Here is a 16235-nt window from a genome sequence, read left to right on the forward strand (position 1 = left end):
GGTCTTATCATTGAAAGGAGAAGTTTGTTTACATTTTTGTGTTGAACATGCTGAAGTCAAATTCTCCAGTTTCCTGTGGGTAACTTCAGAGTTGATTGTTGCACCATGACGGAGGACATCAAGCAGAATAATCTCTTCGAAGTCTCAGAAGACCGTCACAGTGACATTACCAGCTGAGGGTGCACTTTAAACTTTTTCTTCAGAGGAGAAGTGGTGTGGCACCATCCATGGACTGCCATTTTGTTTTCAATTCGAAGTGATGAACCCATGTGATGATGTTTGACAAAAAATTGTCATGGTCTCCCTCACAACACACAATAAACTCTGCACAGATGGTCCTTTGTTGCTCTTTATGTTCTTCTGTTTACTGACAAGAAACCCAGCAGGCACACACCTTTGAGAACCACAGCTGGTCAACAAGTTTGTTAGCACTGCCAACACAGCAGTGAGGAGTTTGATTGTGATCTGTGCATCATCTCAAATGAGAGTGTATACTTGTTCCAACATTGCAGAAGTGACAGCTGAGTGCAGCCGGCCGAATGGGGGAAATCGGACATGTTTGCGCAACCTTGTTATGATGAGAGATGTCTTGCCCTATGACTCACCATGCTTTTGTTCACTGCCATGTCTCTGCAGACATTCTGCAAGTGCTTATGAATATCTGCGATGCTCTGGTTTTCCACCAAAAGAAACTGGATGGCATCTCTCTCCTTGAAATGCACCTCCATTACAGGTGATATTTTGAAGGTTACACACAGTGCTGCCACCTCTTGGGAGCTTTACAAAACTATAGGGATAAAGGAGGGGTTCAAGCACTGAAAGTTTAATTATAAGCACTCTGTAGATCTATAATTCATTTTTCAAAATGAGTAATTGTTATGTTGTAAGTCTTACATTTCTCCTTGTTCCTGTTATATGATTGTGTTATGTAAAACTGTATTTTGAATTTATACTTTCTTGTTCTATGTCTCTTTCCTGTTATTTTACAGAAGAACTCACAGGCACCAGAAGTGAAATTGATACTGTTCTTGTCAAAAAACAAACCTAGAGTAATACAGAAGGTATTACTTCAGCTGGCAGTCGATATTCATCAACAGCTGACTTGTGAAGAGATGATAATATCACTTCATCGATATGCTGCATTTGCTGACTTGCTGGGATGTAATATAACAGAAAGTTCTCTGAATGCATTGTCAACTTTCGTTATACGAGAAGTTATCCACCAACTTATTAACATCGTGAGACAAGCATACCAACAAAACCAAGGAGTTTTGTCAATTGCGGCATGTAATTGTCTTTTGCACTTTCTTGATAAATGTCTTCCAGTTAAAGCACTGATTGTAGAAAAGTTTCTTGGAATGTGCACTGGTGTTCTGGTACCAGTTGTCAAATCTGGTGGATATGTAGCTACAGAAGCTTGCAGATTACTTGAATTTATAATAGTGAAAAATGCTGAGTGTCTCTCATCAGGAATCAGACTTTTAGGTCCCTTTCCAGCTCAACCTAAATTTAACGAGATTCAGAAAGTATATCAGCAGACAGTCTATGGAGGAAAACAATATACATTGGAGGAAGAAATAAAATATTTCTTGGAAGCTGAAATGTACTCTAGCTGCCATGTGGAGAGATTGAAACATCTTTATTTGCAGGTAATAAAGCAGACCTTTCACACATTATGTTTGTGTAATTCTATAATTATTGATATTCTGTATTGTTTTATGTCCCTTGCACTCAGTATAATGAGAGCTTAAGTTCACAAATACAGTCAATATTTTTTCTCATTTCTCCTTTACGATATAAAGCAATCATACAAAAACCAGCTCAAGTAATACAATTAATCTGAATATGAATAGTTATGTGTCAGTTTTATTGTAGCTAAGGCATTTGTTTATATATGTTCTGCTTGTGTAATTTCTGTAATGATGTAGCTAAAAGATTCCAGAACAATAACAGTTTAAGCAGAGGTGACACTGTCAGATGTTTTAAATTACAGAAATCACTTTTTCAATTCCTTTATCAAATCTTTGAAACCTAAAGTCTTGCTGACAAAAATGAATACTAACATCAATGATGTTAGAGACAGGAAAATTTCATGTAAATAATAAAGCAATAAATAATGCAAAACTTGTGATTTTTAGCAACGTAATGTAAAATTGGCAGTTTGTACAAAATGGTGCAAAATTTGGCATTTTTTGCCATTCCCATATAATAATGTAAAGCTGAGGACAGCAGATTCCTGAAATTAATAACTGATAGTTAATGAATGCTGAAACTGGACTCTGAGAATTGCATATAATCTTTAAATACGCCAACAGTTGATTATCTGCATGAAAAACTATGACTCTAGATGGCATGTAAAATCAAACACATTTTAGTAACAATTTTAGATGTTGATGAAATATTTTCCCTCACTTTTGCACAACATGAAGTACAAAAAATAGTGTGTTTTTGTGAGAACTTTCATATGGCGCATCAGTTAAACGAGATACCTTCATAATACACAAGTATAAATGTGAAAAACACGAGATAGGGCACTTAAGTTTTGCAGATTATGACATCTAGTACCTTTCAACCAAACTGAGACCCATTCCTCTGCAACGGATAATGCTATCAACACAACACCTTCCACAATAGTAAAAATACACTCATATTCAGAAAAAAAAGAAACTGAACACCTTGAACGACTAGAGACAGAACACATACATTTGTACATTCTGCAGAAATGATTAGCATTTCAATCACCTCGATTCAGCATGTGTCCTGTTGTCTAATAGGCAGCGCAGTTTAACGGATCCACAACATTAAAGTCCTCTTTAAATCCCATCATTAAGGTACTACACAGCATGACCCCCCCCCAAAAAAAAAAAAAAGAAGTTAGCACATAGAAGGAGAGGAGGAAATGAAATTAAACTTCACTGGTTGAAATGGTATATTGTGTTATTTAAGTGTTTATAAAAAAAGAGTCAAATTTCGAAAGAACTTGGCAGTATAAGTCCATTTATGGCAGTATGAGTCCATTTATCAATATGACTTCGAATTCCCTGTGGTCTGAATGCATGCATTGGTTTGGAAGGGTGTCGTAAAGTCATTGTGTGCTCTTCTGAGGCAAGAGGTCCACAATTGCTGTAACTGGTCCTTGATATCTTCAGTATTGGCACAAGAAGGAGTTGTCAGTCAAGCTGGTTCCACACATGTTCTATCAGGGACAGATATGGGGATCTAGCTGGTCATGGGAGTACCTCAACATCACGCAGATGGTTCAAAGACACATATGCATTGTCTTATTGAAAATTGGTGCCACAAAACTGTTGCATGAGAAGTAACACACGAGGATGCAAGATGTCCATGGCATTCTGTTGGGCCATCAGAGTTCCATCAGTCACTACCAGCTGTGAAGTCACTTGAAAATGTTGGAAGATGGTACCTATCCCGAGGTCAGCAATGATAAATCACATGGGGGTGCAGAGACATGAATCATTCCTGAATACAGTGTGACATCATTCATATGCAGACCATGCTTCCAGTCGCAACATCACTCTATATGCAGCTGTTTGTATTTTGATGTTTATGATACCTACACACGGGATGGTAATTCACTAATCTGGCTGTTCTAAGTCTCCAACCAATGGTGCAGGATTCTACAGACAGTTGCAGGGAGCTTGTTACTTGTTCTTATATAATAGGCACCAACATCAAGGGTCACAATGTGTTTGGTGCACGATATGGCAATCCTCCCTTGTTGTGGTCAGATGGGGTTGACTGGAATGTTGGTGACAAGTGTGCTTGACTTCATGTAACCCTACAGTCTAACTTTGGGTCACTGCCACATCCAAATGCCCCAAATGTCATTATGAAGAACAATTTGACAAACTGGCCAAATCGGGATCCACAATAAATTCTCTTTCAAACTAATTCAGGTGCTGGTAACACTGTCTCATACAAGTATACAGCTTCTCCACATCCTACACAGTGATCATTCAACATCTGATGCTGTTCATGTCCCTTATATACCCTACCTGGCCTAGCAGCAAAAGTAAACATGAGCAACAATATTGCATTCTGATGGTCGTTCTGAATGTCACAGAGTATTCAAAATCTGATCACTTACACACCTGCCAGAGGTGCACCAGTTTATATTGATATCTTACCATGTCTTCTAGGTGTTTCAGTCTTTTTGTCTGTCAGTGTATTTGTTGCGCAAAAATGTTGGGAAATCTTAGTCTGTGGATAAAAGTAAGCCTGTATTCAGAGTTAAAAATGAAAATTATTTCATTGTTTTAGGAGAATGAATTTTTAGTGATTAAACTAATAAACGTTGAGAAACATGAAGGGATGAATACTGTAGGCAAAGGTAAAGGAAACACTGAAATGCTCTGAGTCGACCTTCAAATTATGCTCTCATCTCATATGGTCACAGACCAGCCCATTAAGGCTGTGTTCACAGCTCTAGGTTCTTGAATCAACCATGGGATGGTAATGAATTCTTTTAATGCTGATACGGCAAAGAGACTGTTGTGTGTACCTATAATGACAAGTGGGCCGTGCAAAATATTCTGAAGGGCCACAAATCCCTTCACAATTTACTGGAAAAGCAACTTTCCATTCTAACAAGGTGTTTGAGACATCTCATGTTGTGCTGAAGGCAGTTTGTCTTGTGCATTAAAATTTAGACTCTGGGTTTCTGTTTTCATATTGTAGTGAAGTATTGATGGACCTGTAGCATAAAGTTTCAGAAGAGAAGTTTGATATTATGTGACAGTACTTTCTTTTGAATGTCTTTTAACAGTTTATGGTTGCAGAGTTTTTTTCTGTAATTTGCTACATTTATTGGGTTTAATATAAACCATTTCCTTTCAAAGTGTATATAAATGTAATCTGCGATGTCAGGAATAAATATAATGTAATTGATAGACATCATTTCATCTCTGAATGTTACTAATTGAGTGCTGTTAGCCACAAAAGTACCTTATATCCTTGTAGAATTGTTTCCAAAAGAAACGATAGCATTTTTTTTAATTTTATTTTTTTTTTATTTTTCCTCTTCCGTCCCAATTCCCCCCCACCCACACCCTTCCCACTCGCTGCATAATATTTCGGTGATAGACCTACCCATCCTCTCTGTTCTTCAAAAGCAGAGCAGTGATTGTGAACTGCACCACCTTAAGATTATGACTAGAATGGTTGTCAAAATATTGTGTGGCCTAACTCACCCGGAGAGCTGGATATTGATCTTTCCTCAATCACACCAGAAAAGACATACAGTTATATCATAATTTATTTCATATCACTAGATCTAATGTCATTGATTATTATATATAAGCTTTATTCTTTACAGTTAGGACTAATAGGATTCAAAATTAGATGTTGCTTGTTGGCAGTTCCAATTTTTAGAATATCATATACACTAATAGAATCATTAAAAATGGTATCACATGGATCAGAAATTTACTGTGACATTTAATTCTTCTGTTAAAATAACTGAAGTTACCTTTCTCTTTTTTTATGCAGCTTTCGACAAGAAAGACAGAACTGAGGGATCTATACTTGTCACTTAAAAATTTAAGAGGCTTTTCAGAAGATTGTGAGGAAAGCATTTTACATCGGTTGCTGTGTGTGCTTGTTGGACTTACATCTGCAGAAGACAAAGAGGTAATATGAGAAACATATCTTGTCTATTGGAAAGCAGATCTGAGCATTGGAGTTGAAATCAAGTGATGATCGTTTGCTTTTCAGTGCTCCCCCCCCCCCCCCCCCCCCTCTCTCTCTCTCTCTCCAGATTTTCAAAACAAACAACCATGTAATATCAATCAAAGTCAGAACACTTTTCAACATTTTCAGTACTGATATTCCCCTTTAATGATAATAGTACAGTTGTTTCTTATCTGACTTCTACTAAATAAAATAAGTTTTCTGTTCCCGAATGTCATTTAACTTTCATTACATACATGTGAGTATGAACATCTGGTTTTGGCAGTAGCTAACCTCATGCTAAATAAAAGATTTTTTAATTGTTTAGATTTTCATCTTGCTCATCCATGGGTTTATGTGGGAGTAGAATACTCTTGAGGTCCTCCTTGGCACCCCTTATGGTGTCATTTGCCCTATGTTGCTCCTGATAGGACGTAGGAATTTCTGCTGTCAAGATCCATCCACCACACACTGCCCAAGGAATGCCACAAACAGATAACAAAAATACAGTACAGTATAGGATATCATCTACAAATAAATAACAGCTTTCTGACCCCTTTTGTCCTGTTTAATTATTATTAAAGTTGTAATAAATAGTTGTACATACATCTTCTCATTTATAGAAGAGAAGGGCATGGAAATTTTTCAACCTATTATGTTAAAGAGAAAATTCCCAAATTTAATTCAGCCAAGTTCTGTACCCTCTCACTATAAACTTTCAGTAAAGACTTTGGGCATTATGGAACGTAATTTGGGTTCTGACTCGCAAAATAGCATTCATTTCATTGAACAAACAAATCATATTTTCATCATTTTATGTGTGTGAAACTATCTTAGCTAAGCTAATTGTCTTCCAGAGATACCAGTCAGTTGTTCAGGAAACATAATGCAAAAATTAATGTCAACTTTTGTGTTGCAAGAGTATGTATCTGATTTGCTCTTCAACTTAGAGCTCAAAATGACTGACATTGATCATTGCACAGTACTTGGAGTACGAGTGACTTGTTTCATTCTGCCATAGTGATGCTCCATGAAAAGGCAGGTGAAACATTCTTGAAACCATTCTACACTTGAACCACGAAAATGTGTGATGCTTAGATTATGGTTATGGGATGTTACATCCTTTAACTGAACAAAATAATGCACTGTGCTAGTGTTCTGTCAATAGGTGATGGTGTTTATCTGAACAGACCATATCAGTAGTCTGCCTTTTGACTGACACAAACCATTTTTGCCAATTTGGCCCAAGTGGGATGTGGCGTTCAAGAATCTGGATCTTCTTATGTAGTAGTTGTCTAACAAGAATGTGGAGAGAAAAATGACTTTTGAAGTAGCTAGGTCAGTAACTTCAGGTTTTTTCCCAAAGTAAAGACTTACAAGCTTTTCAAAAGACTCTATAAGAGTAATCCGAAAGTAAACCCACATATGTGGGATCTGGTTTCTCTCACAACTATTTGCCTTCCCAAGTGGTGGCCAAACTTGGGTGGTTGAAAGATTCCCTAACACTTTGGACACTTTCACACCCACCTTAACCCTCTGCTACTCACATGATCGTTCCTGACACAGTCACTTGTGTGGATGACAGATATCATCCACAACGTAAACGGTGTATTTGGACACACTGAATTGTGGGTATGGATGGTTTTGCAAAATATTTGCTCTGTTGAACATCCACAATTGGAAACATATTTATAGACTAAAAGTCTGCTTCACTTGGTAGCAATCTTCTTAATTTAATCAATGACTGGTTTCGAAGCTTAAAGCTTTTTCTTCATGTACCACATTTATGTTTTCATGAATATATGGTGGCACCTGAAGATGAAGCATTAAGCTTCTTAATTGATCGTGGTGGATTAAGAAAATTACTAGCAACTGTGATTTTTATTCCATAATGAATGATTTTAGGAGTATTTTGTTTAAATCTAAGTATAGAATACTTAGTACACACATGTGGTAAGGTACACAAGAAGTGAACATGTTTTTAGAAATAGTTTGTAAATACCTGTAGTATGTCTCTGATAACAGCCAACTTGTCAGTCTCTGTGCAAACATCCCTATCATGGCTACTATCAAACCTCAGACATCTCGAGAGCAAACTGAATCAGTTTTCACACACGCATAAGTATCATGATTCAAATCTGTTGCCCTTTGAGTTATCCCACAATTTCGATACATTCTTTCTAGAATGTCTCAGAGATTCACACATATATTGTAAACCAATGAAAACTCTGATCTCTATAACATCTGTTTCTTTAGCATCCCTTTCCCTAGAAAAGTTGCATGAGCTTCATTGATGCAAATAGTAGTACCTATTGTAATAATGCATATTATATTTTCATCAAAGAATAACTTCAGATATCTGTTACTGTCTTTGTTATATGAGTTTCATTTTTGGGTGCTGATGAATGCGTATTACAAGAGCTTGTTCTAACATTTGTAGGATATTTACTTTTCTGCGATTTAGTTATTCCATTTTTTCCTAGAAGGAATACATCCTCTTGAATTTGTCGTTCCTGTGATTCAAATTCATCTTCTTGATCTGTTCCTAAATAATGACCACTTTCATACACACAGTCCTCATTCTCTTAGTCAGCAGTATCACTGTAAGCATCTTCATCACTTAACTCGTAATACCATTCCACAGTAAAAAGAATATTTAATTTTCATAGATAAATATTATAAGGAAAAATCACATTAATTGTAATTAGACTCAATATGCCTAAAATTACACAGGTGAACGTTGTATTCAATCTATGAAAGCATTTACTTTGTCAGATTGTCGCAATGGAGTTTGTGCAGCTGACCAGCTTCCTCCATGCTTTAACAGTGCTTCATAAACAGTGCAACGCATGTAACTGAAAGCTAACACTGGCTGAAGAAAGGTGCTGAAATCCAGTCCAGTCCAGTCAAATAAAATAGTGAGAAAATCATGTGGATGATGAGAGTCATCTGCACAAGCAATGGAGGGTCAAGCCCAGCTCTGAGTCTTATGTGATTTCTTCTTCTTCTTCTTCTTCTTCTTCTTCTTCTTCTTCTTCTTCTCATGTAGTATCAGTATGAGTACCAGTAATCAGATGTGTAGTGATGGTAACAACTGAGTGAAAATGATCCATTCATTCGGTTGTTGGAAAACAGCGACTCATTCAGTTGTAATTTTACATATTGATTCAATTATTCATTCATTCTTTTGAGTGAAACTGGTTTGTTGGAGTAATCGAATGAAAACATTCGACACCATAGTAGCTTTGCATATTGTATGAATTGTTCGTTCTTTCATTTTAAGTGAAAAATATGTTGAATTAGAAAGTTTCTTTTATTTGAATAATTACTTTCTAATTTTTAGTCTCAATTGTGTGAAATTTTTCAGTTGATTTCAGAGATTTTGATGAGATTACAGTGGAGACATGTTGTGAATTTCAGATTTATTTCAGTTTCTCTTCAACTGGGTCAACCAATACAGTGTTCCCTCCTATGTATGTCTCGTGAAAAGACCATGAATGTAAAAATATGAGAGATTTGAGCTCACCTGGAAACTTCAGCAATCATTCTTAACTGCAAAACATTCGCAACTGGAACAGGAAAACAGGGAAATAGCAGTAGTATACCAAGTATTCTGTGCCACATACCAGAAGAGAAAGCGTGTTAATATTGCATTTTCATCCAGTTCTGAGCTAAGTTGAAAGTTTTAACTTATCAAGAAGTTTGTTTAAAATCAGCTGCAAAATTTGTACCAGACAAACGGACAGAAAGACCGACCGACTGATCGATCGAAAAACGAAGTGTCCTCCCCCACACACCAGTCTCAAAAGCCAGTTCATATTGCATGTCATCCAGTTCTGAGCTGAACTGAAAGTGCAAGTCCCCAGCTTACTGCAAAGTTAGTTTAAAATCAATTGCAAAATTTTTATCGAACAAATAGACAAGAAACCGACCAAATAAAAACATTTTAAAAAGTGATTGTTCATTTATATATTCATAAATTTACAGTGCAGCATTAGATATTAAACTTTTAAAACCAACCAAAAATTTATATTTAGTACCACAAGTACAAAAATTCGTATTTAACTAAGTAAGTAAATATATTCTGAAAATGCTTTGTTTTTAAAAATATACTTTATATTTGCATCTCCTTGGAATAAGACACTTTATTTGTTGCTAAAAAAATTGTCAAAACCAAATAGGCTGACAATGTATGTAAGTAAAATCACTCAAACCCATTGAGAGAGTGAAAACTTTCAGGTAATGGCTGCAGCCGACAGAGACGTGTTTCAGTCAGTTGTCTCGCACTGAACAAAACCACTCAGACATGGTGATTGAGTGAAAACATTTAAATCACACTCACAACCGAAGGAGACTTGTTTCAGTCAGTTGTCTCGCATTGAGTGAAAGCACTCAAACCCAGTGTTTGAGTCAAAACATTCATACCATGGCCACAACTGATGGAGACTTGTTTCAGTCGGTTGTCTCAAACTGAGTGAAACCACTCAAACCCAGTGAGTGAGTAAAAGTATTCACATCATGTCAACAACTGATGGAGGCTTGTTTCAGTCAGTTGTCTCACTTTGAGTGAAACCACTCATATCCTTTGAGTGAGTGAAAACATTCATGTAGCTGACAAGGCCACAGAGACTAATTTTATTTGGATTTTTCACTTGACTAAAAGAACCGACTGAATGAAAAAACGATCGACTGGCCAATCAGTTCTTAAAAACAGTCAATTGTCCCATCACTACAGCTGTGTCGATCTGCAAAATAGTCCTACATAATTGAAGGAGAACATTTGGAAAAGATGTGGTCTTAATAGTCTGGAAATAACTATACTTTCATTCTAATTTTCACATGTATGCCACAATAAAATATGAGATCGTTAATGTTGTAGTGAATATTAGTGGTTTTAAAATTCACACTTGATCTGTATAGCACTTTCTGTCTTTTATTATATGGTCTGAAATATTATTTTGAATTACCTGCATGTGACTGTCGTTTTAACTAATTTCTCATTCTTCATAAATGGTTTGGACATTTTCTTTCTCACTATGATCACATTTGTTCAATAAGAAAGATAAATGTTTGCTTCCCTAGGTGCAGCTTGGGGCGTCACGCTGCCTGGGTGAAATTGGCCCTTCAGATTTGGCAACACTTGTTCTGCAACCAGAAAAGGAAACTGATGAAAATATTGTACTGACTGAGGACATTGTTGTGTTGCTTATTGGCAGTGTATTAAAGAAACTTTCTGTTGCTTTGGTAGATGAAAATATCAATGTCGTCAAGGAAACCAGCTCAGCCTTGTATACAATATTAGCATCAAAGGAAGCACGCAAATTCTTGGGTAAGTGATATAGGATTCCTGTGTTCCAAATTCACTGACTTAGCTGAAAGTGACCGAGCGAGGTGGTGCAGTGGTTAGCACACTGGACTCGCATTCGGGAGGACGACGGTTCAATCCCGTCTCCGGCCATCCTGATTTAGGTTTTCCGTGATTTCCCTAAATCGCTTCAGGCAAATGCCGGGATGGTTCCTTTGAAAGGGCACGGCCGATTTCCTTCCCCATCCTTCCCTCACCGAGCTTGCGCTCCATCTCTAATGACCTCGTTGTCGACGGGACGTTAAACACTAATCTCCTCCTCCCTCTTTTGGCTGAAAGTGTAGCGAACAAAAATCCACTTTTTGGGGGTAGGTAAACAACATATTTTCGTAAAAGGTTGTGTCTTCCTGTGTTCACTAGCAATTTTTTGTTGTTCAAGGAAAATGACAATTCAGTAAATATCTGTACATTACAAGAGACTCACTAAAAACTGTTTTGTAATGTACCATTACATACCGTCCACGGTCCTTATGAAACTAAAGAATGACAAATGTGGTGTCATTTTGTAGTTATTGTAAATTTTTATGGTAGTGCATAGACACCCTATTGCCAAAACATGTTATAAATCAATATAAACGTTAGTATTCACACTCACCTGATATCGTATTCAGAAGTGTTGCTTGCTGGCCGCTTGGGACACTGCTATCACGGTGGGTAACAAAAACAAGATTGAGTGTTGTGAATGTTATGTTAGACTGTGATTCTGTGTAGCCCTTGTTTCATTATGATGTTGGGATTAGCATAAATAGGGCTCACTGGCCTTTGAAATGAAGTCTGAGACTAGAAATTGATCTGGATTAAAAATCTTTGTTTATGAATAACTGGGTTTGTTTACGTGCTTGTAAAACAGATGGTTACAGGAGATGAGTAGATCAGGAGCACATTACCATTAGCATTAACATTTATGAGCATGAGTATTTTGTGAAAAGTTGGTTACTCATTGCTACTGTAAACAGGAGTGACAGAAAGTACAGAAAAACTACACATTGAATATACAAAATTGTATCAAAATTCACATGCCAAGGAATAAACAACACATAGAAACCATAAGAAGATATGCAAAACATGGTGCCCCTGGCGGCTGGGGTGGAAACTGCTTTACAGCTGCCGTTCACTTGTTGCAGCACACATGACACTACACCATTGGATTCACATAACATCACTGGTTAACACAAATCTTGGGTGGGACAGCAACCCACACAGCAGACTCTACAGTGTGGATGGAGCTCTTTGTACAGTAATTATCAATGTTATTTTTGATGTGCAGAACTGACTGGTAAATGTACTCATATGGCACAGTTAAAGCTCACATTGTTTTGATCAGATCTTGACAATGTGCTCGACTACTGTTTTTGGTTATTTTTCTTATGGCCTGTTCCTGTAGTTTCATATTTTGTGCATTTGTTCCCCAGAAAAGAATTCCATAGGTGAGAATTGAATATAGATGTGAACAGTACATAAGGAAAAAGGCATTGGCTGTTACACACTGGTGGCAGGATTTTGAGGGCGTCATATGCTGATGACATCCTATTTTGCAAGTATCTTTGTGTGCTCACACCACTTCATATGAGAATCAATATTCATTTCTATAAATTTTGTGCTTGTTACAGTTTACAGAGACAACATATACATTTAATTTAACATTTTGTTTCCCCTTATCAAACTGAAATCAACAACATTTGTTTTCTCTATGTTCAGTGTCACTTTATTGCATTTGACCAGTTGTAAACTTTCCCCAAGGATTTCATGTGAGTTCTCTGGAAGGATTTCTCTAGTTTTCTCAGTCACTATCCCATGAACCATGGACCTTGCCATTGATGGGGTGGCTTGGTGCCTCTGTGATAAAGATAGCCCTACTGTAAATGCAACCATAAAGTAGAAGTTTTGTGTTAAGATACCAGACAAATGTGTGGTTTCTGAAGGCAGTAGCGTTTTCAGTAGTTGTATGGGCAACAGATTCGATGATTGACTCATTTGGTTGTGTAACATTAACCAAAATGGTCTTGCTCTGCTGGTATTGCAAACAGCTGAAAGCAAGGGGAAACTACAGCCGTAATTTTTCCCCGAGGGCATGCAGCTTTACTGTATGGTTAAATGATGGTGACTTTCCCTTTGGTAAAATATTCCGGGGGTAAAATAGTCCCACATTCATATCTCTGCTCAGGTACTACTTGGGAGGATGTCATCATCAGGAGAAACAAAATTGGTGCTATGTGGATAGCAGTAAGAAATGTTATCTATCTTAATTGGGCAACTAGGTTAGCAAATTTAGAAAGGGAAATGGATGGGTTGGAGTTAAAGATAGTGGGCATTGGTGAAGTTTGGTGGCAGGACTAACAGGGCTTCTAGTCAGCTGAATACAGGGTTATAAATCCAAAATTTAATCGGAGTAATGCAGGACTACACTTAATAATGAATAAGGAAATATGAATATGGGTAAGCTACTTTGACAGCATAGTGAACACATTGTTCTGACCAAGATACACTCTCAGCCAATGCCCACCATAATGGTCAAGTTTACACACCAATTAGCACCACAGGTGATGAAGAGATTGAAGAGATCTATGATGAGATAAAATGATTTATTTAGATGGTTACAGGAAACAAAAATTTAATTGTGATGGGGTAATGAAATTCAATGTAGGAAAAGGAAAAGAAGGGAAAAATAGGGTAATAATAACTGGGGGAAAAGAATAAAAGCAGAAACTGCCTGGTAGAATTTTTCACAGAGCATAATTGAACCATCGCTGACACTTGGTTTAAGAATCATGGAAGCAGGTTGTATGCTTGGGAGAGACCTGGAGACACTGGAAGGTTTTAGATTGATTATATAATGACAAGACAGATTTTTGGAACCAGATTTTAAATTGTAAGACATTTTCATTGGTAGATGTGGCCTCTGACCACAATTTATTGGTTATAAACTATAGATTAAAACTGAAGAAATTGCAAAAAGGTAGGAAATTAAGAAGATGGGACCTGGATAAGTTGAGAGAATGAGAGATTGTTGAAAGTTTCAGGAGAGCAATGCTCGACAAGAACAGGGGAATTGAATACAGAAGATGACGAATGGGTAACTTTGAGAAATGGAAATGAACGTATGGCCTTGTTGGCCGGGAGGCCCCGTTTGGGGGAGTTCGGCCGCCGTATTGCAAGTCCTTTTCAGGTGACGCCACATCAGCGACTTGCAAGTCAATGATGATGATGAAGAACACACAACACCCAGTCCCCTGCCAGGAATCGAACCCGGGCCCCCTGTGTGGTAGGCGGTAATGCTACCGCTATGCTACGGAGGTGGACGGTAACTTTGAGAGATGAAATAGTGAAGGCAGCAGAGGATCAAATAGGTAAAAAGACAAGGCCTAGTAAATATCCTTAGATATCACAGGAGATATTGAATTTAACTGATAAAAGAAGAAAATACTGGGTGTTTTGGAAATAGGTACTGAATTCTTGTGGAATGACAGTTTGGATATAGACAGACATTTTAAGTGTATGAACGTGGGTCATTGATGCATATTGACAATGGTAGGCGACCTCAAAGAAGTCATCAGTCTGCCTGGTGGTTCAATGACCAGTGGTATGTGTCCATAAGTTTTGATGTCTACTATCAATTGTTTTCATTGATACCCACACCCTAATAAGGAAACTCTGTACTAGTTCCTTTCATCTTCATTCAGTGCTGTGTATCTGAAGTGAGCAGTCATTTGTGTACTTCGTTTCCACCTCAATGGAGTTCATAATCAAGTGTTGTACCAAAGGTAAGGCAATGTGTTATGGAGCAGTGATATGCACTTGCAATGTAAAAGAGTGTTTACTCCTTTTATCATGCGTGGGACATGGAACATTTTGTGTGGAATGAACTTGCAGACATGCACTTGGCCTTTGATGCTGCAGGAGCACGGCATTTGTACACAGAATATTATCCAAACAGGCAAATACTAAATTAGAGAACATTTGCCACTGTGGATAATCATCTCCATGAAAGGCGCATATTAGAGGGAGATTTCCATGCTTGAGGTCAACTACAGAATGTAAGCAATCCTGGTTTTGAGGTACGAGTACTACAGATGTTCGACAACAGTCTTTCAGGTAGTATATGCTCTGTTGCCGGTGCTCTGAATGCGAATGCTAGTTCTAGCTGTGTTTGGAGAAATCTGCATGGTGGTCATTGTCATCCAAACATATTGTATAAGGCACAGGAACCTCTACCCACTGACTTTCCGACTCGGAACGAATTCGCCATATGGCTTTTACAGCAAAGAAAGCTAACTCCTGACTTCTCAGACTTTGTTCTGTAGACTGATGGATTGACTTTCATCCACAAAAAAATGTTCAACAGTTGCAATTTCCATGTATGGTTTCATGAAAATCCTGGGTATGGCTGTCCACCCTTTTCAGGAACGATTATCAATTAATGTTTAGGTTGGAAATATTCACAGCCAGGTTGTGAGACCTTACATTATTCCACACTGTCTAACTGGTTGTTTTTACTGTGTGTTTCTTGAACAAGTACTTCCCAGTCTTCTCAAAGATGTTCTGCTTCAAACCAGAAGACAAACGTTCTTCCCCCATGATGGAACACCTCCCGATTACAGATATAAAGTGAGAATGTGGTTCTTGAGTTTCTCCCGGCGTATTTGATAATCAAAATATCCACGGGTGTGCTGCCGGTCTATAGTGTCAAACGGGCACTATAGGACGCTATAGACCGGCAGCACACCCGTGGATATTTTGATTATAAAGTGAGAATATTTTTGGACAGACAATTCCCTGGGTGCTGGATTGGATGAAATGGAACTGTCACAGGCCTGCAAAGTCCCCAGATATCTCGCCACTTGGATTTTTATCTGTGGAGCCACATGAAAGCTCTTGAGTATCAAACCCCTGTAAACACTGTGGAAGAACTCATAGCTAGAATTGTTGTTGCTGTGGGAGGTGTCGGAGATCAAGCCATTGAAACATTACACAATGTTTTGGGATTCGATTGTTTGAGTTACTACTACGAGTATTTACCACAGTAATCACAATATACAATGCTTCTCCTAGCAATGTGAAAGTGCTTTGGCATTGTGCAACACACTAACTATGAGTCAGAGACCCCAGGTTTGTATACTTAAAATGATTGCCTATATGCAATCTAATGTCCCAAAAGAATTCTGTACCTATTTCCAAAACACCC

General features: G+C 37.7%; 1 protein-coding gene and 1 non-coding gene across 2 annotated transcripts in view; both read left to right on the top strand.

The window, feature by feature from the left end:
• Positions 1 to 16235, top strand: part of LOC126236666 (serine-protein kinase ATM) — a 500205-nt gene that overhangs the window by 282700 nt on the left and 201270 nt on the right. The window contains exons 25-27 of the mRNA XM_049946145.1: positions 990 to 1649; positions 5509 to 5649; positions 10771 to 11017. Coding sequence (XP_049802102.1) covers positions 990 to 1649; positions 5509 to 5649; positions 10771 to 11017 — 1048 coding nt within the window. The remainder of the gene's footprint in view (positions 1 to 989; positions 1650 to 5508; positions 5650 to 10770; positions 11018 to 16235) is intronic.
• Positions 11074 to 11146, top strand: Trnaa-cgc (transfer RNA alanine (anticodon CGC)). The gene has a single exon. It is a non-coding gene; the product is annotated as a tRNA-Ala (tRNA).

This window comes from Schistocerca nitens, chromosome 2, assembly GCF_023898315.1.
Source record: "Schistocerca nitens isolate TAMUIC-IGC-003100 chromosome 2, iqSchNite1.1, whole genome shotgun sequence".
In the NCBI taxonomy this organism is placed as follows: domain Eukaryota; kingdom Metazoa; phylum Arthropoda; class Insecta; order Orthoptera; family Acrididae; genus Schistocerca; species Schistocerca nitens.